The following is a 13,134-nucleotide window of genomic DNA, read 5'->3' as shown; positions in this document are numbered from 1 at the left end:
TCTCATGGTGTCACTGTCATTTGTAGTAACTGTTATTTGAGGAGGGACTCTGATCATACCTGGCAAAAGGAGAACACTAAGAAGGATGATGGCAGCATTTTGTTGCTAAAAAATGTCAAGATTTTGGAAAAAGGAAACTGAAACCTCATGGCCAACAGCAAAACAGGCCAACAAATTTTCCTATCAGGAAGTTGTTTTTTGAGGGAAACATACTTTTGCCACAAACTTTCATTTGAAAACTTGTGGAAGGGAATAGGGGGAAAATTATAGAACTATCTGTAATAGCATTTGACAGGCCTAGTCAAAACAAAGCTAAATGAGCTCATCTCACTACCACAGCCCTACCAGCTCCACAGGGACTTTTCATCCCAGGAGACAGCCCTTGCTATTTTCTTCCAGATTTCCATTTGCAGCCATTCTTCAGTTCCTATTAAAAGCCCCAAGAGATGCTGGGGGCTCCCAGGCTGCATGGCTCCACCTGGAGCCAGCCCTTGCACTGAGCATCCAGCTCTGAGAGTCTGACTGTTGGATAACCAATCCTAGCAAATCATTACCAAAACCACAGACTTACATCCTCCTTCTTTCTCGTGTATCTAAGTATCTTTATGTCCTCAGATTAACGGCACTCTGCCAGTGAGAATAACAGTTCATGAATGGTTGCTTCACGATTTCAGCTGTAGCAGAGACCCTTGCTGTAACTCCTGCAAGCCAGCAGCTTTGAATCTAGTTTTGCTTCATGTAGAGCTCTGATGCAAACACCTAGCAGTTAAGAGCTCTATAAACAAACACTCTGCTGCCTGCATGTCACTTCACCTCACAGCGCGTGCTGCTGATCTGAAGCTTTAGGGACTCCGTTGCCCATAGAACATCCACCCTATCCATCACCAACCCATCATTCCTCTTCTGCCAGCATCTGTAGTTTGTGGGGGCTCAGGGACCCAGATCATTATACTGATCTGGATAGAGAAAATAACCCCACAAGTGAAGCAGGGCATGCTTATTATGGCCTTATGAACCCGCACAGCTCAGCGGCTCTACAGCAGAACCACAGATACTCACTCTGGCACAGGGAGGGCAGCATAAGGGTAGGAACCCATTGTGGGTGTGACAGACTGGAGACTCCAAGATGGTGTCATCTGAACTGCTGCAGCATGAAATGACAACACCAGCCACTGCAGGCAGGGTTACCTGGAGAGATAACTTGAGCTAAAAGCTGTCTGCTCAACCACATCCAGTCCTACAAGCTTTTATGTTGCTGTGCTGCAATCATCTGAACACCAGGCATTTCCTTTTGCCCCTACACCACCAGGTCACTGTCAAAAAGAGGATTTATCTTCCTTCAAAGCAGTAGATCTCAAACTACACTGAGCCATGGCTGAATATTGCAGCCTTGTTCTCAAAGTTCCTACAAGAGCCATGCCTAGCAGACACCCAAGGGCAGACATCAGCTGTTAGCAGGATGCTTCCACCATTATAGCAATACACAGGATGAGTAACAACTATTTTTCCACCATTTTTTTTCCAGTCCAATAAAGAAGAAGAGAAAAGGAGTAGAAAGAAAAGCCTTCTGATGTTGCTAAAGATATCATTTGCATGCAAAGCTGTTTTGCTATATCCTCTGGACTCCAGTCAAGTTTTTTGGCTTGGGGAACCAGTATTTCAGGAGGAACCACATTGCTACAAGATGAGCCACTATGGCAGACTCCCTGATTTCTGATGAGCTGGAGCTTATTTTTAAGGAAGCACCTGATGTGAGTATCAACCACTGAGCTCACAGCTTGGAGCTGAATTCCCCTAATTACAGCCTTACCATTAAAACAAGGATATGAACCAATAACAGAGACACTGGTTGCATCCCTGCTTTATTGTTATCAGTCTGAACTTGCCCTTGACAAAGTGTTGCAGGCAATTCTTTGCCAAGCCTTCCTGGCTTTTAACTCCCGTATTGCCATATGCAGCCTTGCTAAATCCATCTAATGCAACTCCTGTGACTTAGTGATTTTATATACAACATCTCCGCAGCCCCTATACCAGAAAGATGTGACACACATGTACCACAGCTGATTGCAACATCTAAGTGAAGCTTTTCTCGTGGTGGTGAAAACTTCACATGCTCCCTCCTGATGTCTAACAATGAACTTGCACTGCTGAATTCTCTCCTTCTGGGACCTCACCCCCCTCCACATCTCCTGTCTCCCCAGAACTCAGAAGAGCTTCTCTTGGAGATCTCGCCCCTTCCCAAATACAGGAAAATAGGCCCATGGGGTCAAATACATTTGGGAGTGAAGATGCCAAATGCGGTCAACTCTTCATTTAGGAAGTCAGACCACCAAGGGAAGATAAAGCTGTGATCCAAAGGGTCTTTTGCTTTACACCATGTCATCACCTCTGCTTTGGCAGCATAGTTATCACAGATAAATAAAAACCTTTAACTTCCTACACCAGAAACCATTGCCACACCATCTGGACAGCTATCAGATGTTCCTGTGATGGAGGGCAGGACATGGGATCTGGCCAGCACAGCCTTTCCCAGTCACTGAGTGTGGCTGATGAACTGGCCCAATTAAAGTCAAGATGACTCACAAAACACTCAAACATGACATTTGCTGGAGAGCAGAGTTGTACAGAGATACAATCAGGCGCTGAGTGAAAGATGCACACAGTGCTGGCAATGTTGCAGCTTGATGGTGTAAGGGCAACTTCTGTAGCAATGTACAAGCAGTGTATTTCATGGAGGGAGAAAAAAAAATCAAAAAGTCAATTTTCAAGCATTAAGTCCTCAGATCTTACATTTTAGTTATTTTCTTTAGTGGCTGGAGGCAGCAAAGTCTTCAACTGCAGGTGAAACTGTGCCCTGCACCTCTGCTCTCCGCAGCACAGCACACGTCCCCTGCACACACGTCCTCTGCTGATATTTGCTTTGTGCTTGTGCTGGAGCCCAGCCTCTCCCTCTCTGACTCGAAGGCCAGAAAAGCGATTAGGGAACGTGCCTCTGTGCAACAAGTACACAATGAGGGAATCCCTGCTCCCACTCGAAATCTCCATTGAGATACATCAACCTTCCTTGAGTAACGACACATTCCTCAGCCCCACGATTTGCCCTTTGCATCTGCACACACATCCCTGCTAAGCAGGGAACAACAAACACCAAAGCTCACATTTGAGGGGACGCCTTCTGAACCCCTTCCTTGCTACACCACAGGGAGCAGCCCCAACCCCCAGGGCAGCGCGAGGCGCGCAGCGCAGCGACGGAGGAGGAGCCGCCCGGGCAGGTGTGCCTGCAGCCAACACCGGGTCACTGAGAGCCCCACGGAGAACTGAGAGGATGATGATGGAGCCGCTGGAGACCAACGGCAGCTGCAGCAACGGTGGGTGCAGCCCGGGCTGGGGGGAGCGGGGCACCAAGCGGTGGAAGGCAGGGGGTGCCCCAAAGCCGGGGCTGATCTTTGTCACTGGTTGGTTTCGCAGGTGGTTGTTAGCCAGTAGGTAACTGCCTCACCCCACTGCCTTCTGCTTGCTCCCTGGAGAGCTGGATGCGTCCAACTTGCCTAGGTAAAGGAGCTCAGCCTTTCAGTGTAAGGGGCTGTAAGAAAGAAGGGGGCAGACTCTCAAGCAGGGTCTGCAGACAAATGGAAGTGGCTTCAAAATAAAAGAGAGGAGATATAGATTGCACATAAGGAAGAAGTGCTTTTACGATAAGGGTGGTGAGGTACTGGCACAGGTTGCCCAAGGAGGTGGTGGGTACTCCGTCCCCGCAGACAGCCAAGGTCAGGCTGGAGGGGCACTGAGCACCTGGCGGAGCTGTGGGTGTCCCTGTTCAGTGCAGTGGAATGAGACCAGATGGCCTTAAAGGTTCCTTCTTACTCAAACAATTCTGTGACTCTATGAAAATGTCCCCCAGTACCCTGGAAAACAGTTCCACAATGAAGGTTATTTTTCCATTAGAGAAAATCTCTTAAAGAATCTTTAGAAAAGCCATTGGATTTTTTTTCCATTAGAAAAAAGAAAGATGGATCTAATCTGGATCCAAACCCTCAGCTGTAAGTGCAGGGGATGGGTGGAGGCTGCAGAAGATTTAAGGCAGTTTCTTGGGGGAAAAATAAGGTCAGACCCAACTCCTGGAGAGCTGTGAGCCACAAAACAGCCTGCAGAGGGATAATTGTTCCATCCATATTTCTAACATGATTTGAGGCAGAAAGTTTGTCATTTACTAGAGGCAGATTTGTATATGACACTCCTGCTGGGTGCTTTATTCCAGCAGAGCACAGTCACACTGTCCACGCTACAACTCCCAGCTCTGATCGCAATAGGAAGATGTGCTGGGTGGGGTAGCTCAGCAATTTTCCTGCCCACACAGCCACACACCCCCCAAGCAGGATACTCCAGGGTTTGGTGCTTTTTGTGTGGGCAGCAGAGAGCCATGCCTGTGTTCACTCCTTCCACACTAGCCAGCACTTGATGCCAGCACTCTCAGACATGCGGTCTGATTCTTGGGTGGTCCTCTGCAGAGCCAGGAGTTGGACATGATGGTCCTTATGGGTGCCTTCCAGCTTGGGATATTCTGTGACTCATGAGCACACAAGTGTCCATAAATAGGGGGAATAAAACCAATGCAGAGAGGGACCTTTAATCTGGGACAAACCTGTTGTCCTTTTATGAGCAATCACGTGGCCTCGCTCAGTACACAGAGCTGGGACAGATTCACAGTTACAAAATACTGGCACTGCTCCACATTAAACTCAAAGCAGTGAGCTGCAGGTAACAGGAAGATGTCAGGATTAGGTGGCTGCAAAGCACCAAAGCCTTTGGATCAATACTGGACACTGGCAAGTTCAACCTCGTAATACTGGAGTTTGGTGGAGAGACTCTAGCATAGATATTTGGAAATTCAGATTAAATATAGTGCCCTTGTGGTCTTCCTGTTCTCAGCAAAGGGCACCGCAGGCACAGTGTGTCAACGAGCTGCTTGAGCAGCATCCCAGAAACCAATCACCAAATATCCTCCTGCTTCCACGCAAGTGCAGAGGTGTCCTGAGTATGAGAGACTGATTACAGCACTGAATGGCACTCTTGATAGCCACGTTAGTAATTGTTGTATCTCCATGTTCTCACAGGGTCTCTGCTCTCCATTTCATGCGTTTCCCATCGAGTTGTGTGCCAGGTGGTCAGAGGTGCTGATCTGGCTGACCTTGGCCATGACAATGGGACTGGGGATACCTCCTGGGTAACACGGCTGGAAAGTAACTATGGATTCTACATTGGTCTGGGCTTGGCTGTCTTCTCCAGTTTCCTCATTGGCAGCAGCATCATCCTCAAGAAGAAGGGGCTGCTCCGGCTGGTGGAGAAGGGAGGCACCAGGGCAGGTAAGATTTTGTGCAGGGCAACACCTTGGTGTACATGTGCCAGCCTTTAATCAGCAGGGAAAAGACCTTTTGTGAAATGGGTCCCATTGCACAAAGGTGAAAGTCATCCCCATGCCACAGCCTGGAGCAAGATAGTACAATTTCATGCCTCCCCCCTTGCTCTCACTGATACATCAGGCATCTTTGCCACCAAATCCCTGAAACAAGGACACATCCCCATATGCTCGAACTGCATTAGCAAAAGCCATGTATTTATGCACATTTGCACCCCTGCAATTTGTGTGAGCCCTGCTGTGGTTTTCACAATTGATACATCCAAAGCATGTTGCTCAACAACATGTTGGCTGATAACTTTCTTCTAGTGCTGAGGTCGTTGGATGAGGTGTGTGTTTATGGATGGGCACAGTGGAGGAACGTGCCTGAGCTGAGTTGCACTGTGCAATTGGGCACAGCCCATCAACACTGCAAACATTTGCTCCAGCAGCAGCTTATTCCTACGTGGCGGGTGACCTACTTACATAACTACTGACAAAATGATGATAATTAAAATACTACTGCTTCCTACCTGTGGTCTAGGAAGTGCTCTTAAGTCATTTTACAAAGGAATTCAATATCCTCATCTCCATGCAGGGACACAAAGGCATGAAAAGACAAGGTGACTGCTAAGCAGCAGGTGAGCAAAGAAAAACGATATCCGTCTCCTATCCTTACCCCATACATTAGGCTGTCCCCTTTGCAATGGTGAACTCACATAAGTTTGATTTTCAGCACTGGATTTGTACCATGAAATATCGGTGTTGTTTCAGTTGTGGAACTCCCAACTTCGTCTAACATTTCAGAGCCAATCTAATTAAAGAAAAGCAAACTCCTTCCTACTTGAGGATGTTTTACCAGGAGTAGATGACAGAAAAAAAATCACAGCCAACAAGAAAAGTTCTTCAAGAAAAAAGCTACAGGCAAACAAACCAGCAATTTCATAATTTCTAAGAAACACCGGAGCATAATATTTAAACTTCATCACTTGTTAAGGAACCAGAAGTTGAATTATATCAGAAAAAAGAATTCTGTACCTCCTGAACTCTTATTGTGCACACCTTCATTGCTCCTTCTCCTGCCTCTCCCCCTTCTCTTACTCACAGTATTTCAGCCCTCCTATGCACACATATTAACCTTCTCCAAGACATCTCTAGCAGTGCACAGACCATTACCACCAGCTCCTGCTATCAGTCTCTCCAACCCAGTACCCTCACAAAGTCACCATGCCCAAGCTCCTGCCATAGAACAGCTTGTGGTTAAAGACTAGAGCTTGGTTAGTTCCTGGCACAATGCACCCATGCTTCCTCATTTTTATTCACACTTTCCTTTATTGAGCTTCAATACCAGGAATCATTTATCACGTGCCACTTATTTCCATTTATCAGAAACAGCCACTAAATGACAACTTAATATAAAGGCAACATTAGGATTCATGACAGTTCAGACTGAGACCCTAAAGCACAAAGCAACATATAAAGCAGCAGATAACATGTGGATAACTCCAGGACACCTAGAACTCTCACCTGCACAAAATACAGCAACACCAACTAATATAGCACAGGCTCACACAATGCAACCAACAAGTTCCCCTCCTCCATAGCCATAAAAAAAATTATTCCCTTACCTTAGTGCCAATACATGCTTCTTCATAGAGATCCAATGGGGATGCAAGGTCCAGCACAGCAGCTCCATGGAAACAGTCTCTGTGTGGAGGCATCCAGTAGGGCACAGCCACCACCACCCTCAGCCCCAGGGTCACCTGGGGAGGAACATCCAAGCCAAAGTACATCCAGCCCCCAGAACCTCAGCACAGGCATCCACTGGTGACTTCAGAGGCATAATCACCATGATGAACCAGTGAGGAGCACCACTACAGTCCATCCCAATAATCTGCTGCTCTGGGGCAGTGCATGCCATTCCCATGAAGATTAAGCAGCTACTTTTGTTGCATTTACACTGTCTACCAATAGCTGTCACTTTCTGCTTATGCCTTGAGCCAACACAACTTCTATGTTTGCACTGTCCTTCCAAGCCACTCTTCTCACTGTGACTTATCCCTCCCCAGAGGATTATTTGTCTCTTCTCATTGTTAACTCCTGCCTGCTTTGCTTTCCCAGGAGATGGAGGTCATGGCTACCTGAAGGATTGGCTCTGGTGGGCTGGCTTGTTAACGAGTAAGTAGAAGCTGTCTCCCTGGGTTTGCAGCATTTCCAGGTCTGTCCACTTGAACCAGGCATGAACAAGTCCAGCATCAGTAGCTCAAAGCCTTGTTTGGTTCCCTGTTCCTCTCAAGGCCTGAGGAGGTAGTGAGCTGTACACCTCCCCCACCATCCTGCTGCAGCCCTCCTGCAGGGCTGGTAGTACTTAGCAGCTCCATTTTGCTTAATCAAAAAACACACAAAGACAAAACTGAATAGGGCAACCAGCTGTACCAGGCACTGTGTGCGCCCCAGGAGATCGGGAAAGGTCACTGCAACAGCAAGGGTGATAACAAGCTGTTGGTAGCAGCTCCTTTCTTAAAGGAAAGTTTTTTTTTCCCTTAGAATAAGCCTCCAAACCTTCTTTGTATACAAAACAATATAACACCTTTCCAAACTAGAGTTGCACAGAGAGTAGCAGATTCCACAAGGAAAGTTTTCAGAGCTGTTTTTCCTGGCTCTCCCTACAGAAGTAGCAGCTAGGAATACCCTCACCTTGCTCTGCTTCTTCAGCTCCTGCTGTACAGCCCATAGGGAACCACTTAGGAAACCACAGCAGCATACCCAGAGACAATTTATAGCTGAGGAGCTGTCTGTGCCCTCCCAGCACTCCAAGGCTCCAACAACCCAGTAATGACCCAGATGCACTGCAGCTGTGTGCCTGGATTGGTGATTCCCATCAGTAAACTGATGGGAGGCAGCTGTGGTCCAGTTTGGGACCCCATTTAGAAGCAGCATGAAGCCCCTTTAGTAAAACCCAATCTCTAGTTTGCAAGCTTGCAAGAGAAAGCACAAAAAGCATATTGTAGTTCACCAGTGTTTGTTTTTCCTGTGTTTATTCAGTGGGTGGAGGGGAAGCTGCCAACTTTGCGGCCTATGCCTTTGCTCCTGCGACCATTGTCACACCTCTGGGGGCCCTCAGCGTGCTCATAAGGTGATGTATGTGCCTGGGGTTTGCAGCTGGGCTGATCTGTTCACCTGTTTGTCTATAAGACAAGAATACTTGGAGTAATGTGAATGTGAGGAAAGAGTGTCTTCTAAAAATACCCCAACTGTTGCTGCCTTTCGAGGGGATCACCCAGAAAACACTGAATTAAGTGCTGTGCCCTTGCAATGCTGCATGTGGCTGTGAATAGCAGCTGCATACAATTCATGTTAAATTACTGTAGTTAGCAGTGTGACTTCTTCCATTGCCTTCAGCCAGTAAAAGGATACTTTTTTCAATAATAAACAGCACTAAAAAAATCTAAAAATATCAGAAATACTACATTTGATTTAACTTTGTCTCTATTTTTGCCTTGTGTTTACTGAGCTTTTAGGGTGCTCTGAGGCAGTGTTTTCATACGGTTGCTAAAAAGGCTCCAGGCACTGAAGGTTCTGTGGAAGTTCTGTTCCTGGAAAATGCATAAGCAAATGGAGATTGCTGTGCTGTCTCGGATTGCTTCAATGTCATGGAAAACAACTCTTTATTTTATTTTTTTCAGACATTTTTACAGCCCCATTATGTTCGAATTTCTCTGGGGCTTAATATTTCTGATGATTAAGTTAAAATTAATGTAGCAATTTTGTGTTTGGTTGTTGGTTTTTTGTTCCTCTCTATTACAATGGCCCTTGAATTCAGGCACTAAAGGTTTCATAATGCCCAACAGCTCACGAGTGAATTAGAAAACCTTGGAAATGTCTCCCAGGATGTGCTGACAAATTCGGCACTTTTTCACTTTGCTGATACATGTGCTGTGGTCTTCAGAGCTCCAACTCTGGAAGTTCAACTGTCAGCAGATGCAACACGAATGTGTAATAACATGCAGGAATCCTGCAAATGTATTCCAAATTGGTGTCCTTGTATCATATGCTCTACATCATTTTAGATGCTGCTTCCTCTTTAAAGGACTTCAAAGTAACAGCAGCCATTGTTTTCCTGTCCCATGCAGTGCCATCCTGTCTTCGTATTTGCTGGGAGAGCGGCTCAACTTGCTGGGAAAGCTGGGCTGCATGCTGAGCCTCGTGGGCAGCACCGTGATGGTGATACATGCGCCAGAGGAAGAGGAGGTCACCACTCTGGATGAAATGTTATTTAAGCTAAAAGAGCCAGGTACACAGGAGGTCATGTTTGGGGTTGGGCAGAAGTACTGCTGTGGCCCCCATACCAGTTCATGTTTGAGTTGTTGTTTCTTTGTTTCTTTCCCCTTCCAGGTTTTCTTGCTTATGCTGCAGTCCTTTTGGCTGTCTGCTTCCTCCTCATCTTGTACCTCGCACCTCGCTACGGCCGGAGCAACATCCTCATCTACCTCACCATCTGCTCTGTTATCGGAGCCTTCTCCGTGTCCTCGGTCAAGGGCCTGGGCATTGCCATCAAGGGCTTCTTTGCTGGCCAGCCTGTGCTGCAGCACCCACTGACGTGGATCCTGGTCATCACGCTGGTAGCATCCATCACTACACAAATTAACTACCTCAATAAGTCTCTAGACATTTTTAACACCTCTTTGGTGTTTCCCATCTACTACGTTCTGTTCACCACCATTGTCATCACAACTTCCATCATTCTCTTTAAAGAATGGGTGGCCATGACTGTAGTGGACATCATTGGGACAGTTTGCGGCTTCCTCACCATCATTTTGGGAGTGTTTTTACTCCATGCCTTCAAAGACATGGATGTCAATTTAGGGAATCTGCCACAGGTCCTCCAGAATGAACAGGAGGCACCGGTCACCCGAGATGACAAGAACATCTTGATAGAAGTGGACAACTCCAGCATTGCTCCGGAGGATAAACCCAAAGTATTCATGATCTATACTTAGCATGTTACATTTGAGGGTTTGGAGGTGGGGCATAAAACTAATCTGAGTAGGTTGTTGCCGGAATTCCACGTGCTGTTGAACAATTTAAAGAAAGACAAAAAATTAAAATCAACAGTGTCTTATCCAAAGCTTGGCAGAGTTAAGCCAAGTCTTTCACTGAGCTTGCACTGGATCTTTGGCATGGGGTGGCAGCAAAGAGCATGTCAAATTGACACTGGGCTTTAATGTATAGTGTCTCTGAAAATCCTCTTGAAATGAGGTACTCCTGGGACAAAGCCCCTCTTTGATGCCCCTTGCTATCTCTTATCGTTGGCAGGGCTAGTGTTTACTCTGTACTCCTACCCCTGGGTAGAGATATCACCAATGTATTTATTTATAGGCCTTGTCTGATTCATTGATTACTGTTTTTGTTTTTCCTTTCTAGGCACTTGCATGAACTCTAAAATATAGAACAATATCTCAAACGAAGGAAAAAAATGAGGACTGAATGGCGTACTCCTGCTATTCACATTCTGCTTATCCACATTTAATTATTCTGCAACTTTGGATGAAGAATATTGGTAAATACGGTGAATTTTGGAAGAAGTGTCAGGACCCAAGCCATAAAGTGTTTATATGGGACTGTGGCAGATAAATCATTTTACGCTTTTGTTTGTGAGGTACAGGAGCTTCCCAGCAGCACAGTGTTAATTAGTTTTCTGCAACTTTTTTTTTTTTTTTTTTTCCATTAGAAACTGCAGTGCCCAGGCTGCAGTGTTGCTGTTAGTGAAGCCAGACCTTACACAAGCAAGCAAGGGGCAGCCCCTGCTCAAGCTTGAAAACTTCAGCAGGGTAAACCCCCATCAGGAGAACTAACAATTTCTGTAACACTTCTTGGTGATTGATGAAAAATGCTTTCAGCCTGAAAGATCAAGCAGGTGAATGTTTTAAAGATGTTTTTCTTAGCAGGTGTCGTGATCTTGCAGCTCACCTTCAGAATTCCCTTGTATTTGGATCATGGGTGGGGATGCAAGGATGGGAGCCCATTTGGGCACAGCAAAGCCTGACCCACCTCTGCCAAGCTTACTTGGTCCAGAGTTACTTACCCTGAACCATGGCATGTACCTGTGCAGACCCAGTTTTATGTTGTTGGGATATTAGGTTAGGGTAGGGAAGATGATGCAGTCTCTTATTCTAATAACATTTCATTTACCTTTTTTTTTTTTTTTTTCCTTGAATGTGGAAAGGGAAATAAAAGCTTTTTCTAAAAACCTTTGAAGGTGGATCTGAAAGATTTCAATGACTTCGCTGATTTTGCAGAAGGAAACCAGCGCCCTCATTTGGTTTTGCAGGAAATAATCCTAGTAATTCACTTGCTTTAATTTTGGCATCCTAATTGGTATAATGCTTTACACTTTTTATAAATAGATTGCAAACAGGTCTCATCCTTCCCAGTGCCTAGGACTACATTTAAGGAAAACAATTCCTCCAGAAATCCTGCTCCCTCTGCACAAAAGGCACATTCAGAAAGACTGAACTGCTGTAGTGAAATATCACAGCGACACAACACTTGTTAAAGACAACCTGACCAGTTTATTAAAAACTAGGCAAAAGGCACAATGAATGGCATTCTTCAAGTATTTGCATAGATGCACAGAGAACATTGCTGTAAACCTTTAGTATGTGGACATAGAAGAAAGTGAGATGTATTTTTGTATGCATTCTTCCAAGTAACATCGCCTTTAAAAAAATACCATTTTTTTTAGCAGCTTTTACTCCTCCTGCAGTTCCCATTATCATGCACTCATCTGATGCACACGTGAAAATTTAGAAAGACTTAAAATCTCCAGAATGTATGTTTATGATATACCAGTAACAAAGGATTCCATTAGGATTTCTCTTAGCTTTGTGTGTCTGGGAATATTTTTTAAAAGCTTGAACCTGTGCTCACATGAAATGCACTGAAAACATTCTTTTTGTGGTCATTTAATAAAGATCAGAAGCTCTTATGCAGACATAAGAGTTCCTGTGTTTGAACCTGTACTACTGTGAGCACCATTTGTACCCAGGTTACTGCAAATTAGATGTCTGGGCCCCTGCCTATAAGCAGTAAAGTAACAAATTTGGAGGGTTGTTTATATGCAAAAACCCCATCTATAGAAAAAGAATATACATATATCGCCATTAGAAAGGCAAAGTCTTTTGCTTGCCATCCCTTATTTCAGAGAGGAGTAATTTATGTTGTTTTTTTCCAGGCATACAGAAGATAAGAAAAGGTCTAAAATGATCAAGATAATGAATAATTAACCAGTAATTCAAGACAGACCCCGTATACTTCTTCCTTGTGAAGAAAGAGGTAGTAAAGTTGCAAAAACTGGTGTGATTTCACTCATCCTATAGCTATACTTCTGTGTGTAGCTTAATGAGTGCTCAAGCTTTAGATGTTGTTTTTGTTTTTCCTAAATAGTAGTACTTAGGGAAACACAACCAGCAGAACAAAAATATTTTTCTTTAAGCCAACGATACAATTTTTCACATGTGCAGCACCAATTACACTGTTTGAGGAGCTGTCCATGGAATACCAGACACAACACAGTGTTATTGTTTTATATAGCTCCAGAATTCCCTGTGTTCTCCCAGGAGGAAATAATAAAAGGAAATAATAATTTAAAAAATAGCATTTAAAAAGGTCTTATTTTAAAAGCCCTAGGAAAAAGAAAAAAAATGTAAAAAAGCTCAAACCACCAGGAGGGGAAAAAA

The 13,134-nt window shown here is 44.9% G+C and overlaps 1 protein-coding gene across 2 annotated transcripts; it reads left to right on the top strand.

Annotated features, from left to right (window-relative positions):
• The first annotated feature begins 2,893 nt into the window (after positions 1-2,893).
• NIPAL4 (NIPA like domain containing 4) lies at positions 2,894-11,998 on the top strand. 2 transcript variants are annotated; one of them, XM_010719022.3, is made up of 7 exons: positions 2,898-3,368; positions 5,115-5,363; positions 7,517-7,573; positions 8,441-8,531; positions 9,529-9,689; positions 9,791-10,374; positions 10,820-11,998. In XM_010719022.3, the coding sequence occupies exons 1-7, from the start codon at positions 3,326-3,328 to the stop codon at positions 10,829-10,831; spliced, it is 1,197 nt and encodes a 398-aa protein (XP_010717324.1). In that variant the 5' UTR covers positions 2,898-3,325; the 3' UTR covers positions 10,832-11,998. The 2 variants fall into 2 exon arrangements, with proteins under 2 accessions (XP_003210427.1, XP_010717324.1); XM_003210379.4 differs by lacking the exon at positions 10,820-11,998 and having other exon boundaries at positions 2,894-3,368; positions 9,791-10,813.
• Positions 11,999-13,134: the final 1,136 nt, after the last annotated feature.

Source organism: Meleagris gallopavo, chromosome 15 (assembly GCF_000146605.3).
Source record: "Meleagris gallopavo isolate NT-WF06-2002-E0010 breed Aviagen turkey brand Nicholas breeding stock chromosome 15, Turkey_5.1, whole genome shotgun sequence".
Classification (NCBI taxonomy): domain Eukaryota; kingdom Metazoa; phylum Chordata; class Aves; order Galliformes; family Phasianidae; genus Meleagris; species Meleagris gallopavo.
Note: the sequence above shows the minus strand (reverse complement) of the source record. Positions and strands in the feature narration are given on the sequence as shown.

Bases quoted from the DNA above. Each gene is read 5' to 3' on its own strand.
- NIPAL4 (XM_003210379.4), top strand. From the start codon at position 3,326: ATGATGATGGAGCCGCTGGAGACCAACGGCAGCTGCAGCAACG. The intron at 7,574-8,440 runs GTAAGTAGAAGC...GTGTTTATTCAG, and splicing joins GTGGGCTGGCTTGTTAACGA to TGGGTGGAGGGGAAGCTGCC. The intron at 8,532-9,528 runs GTGATGTATGTG...TGTCCCATGCAG, and splicing joins GCCCTCAGCGTGCTCATAAG to TGCCATCCTGTCTTCGTATT.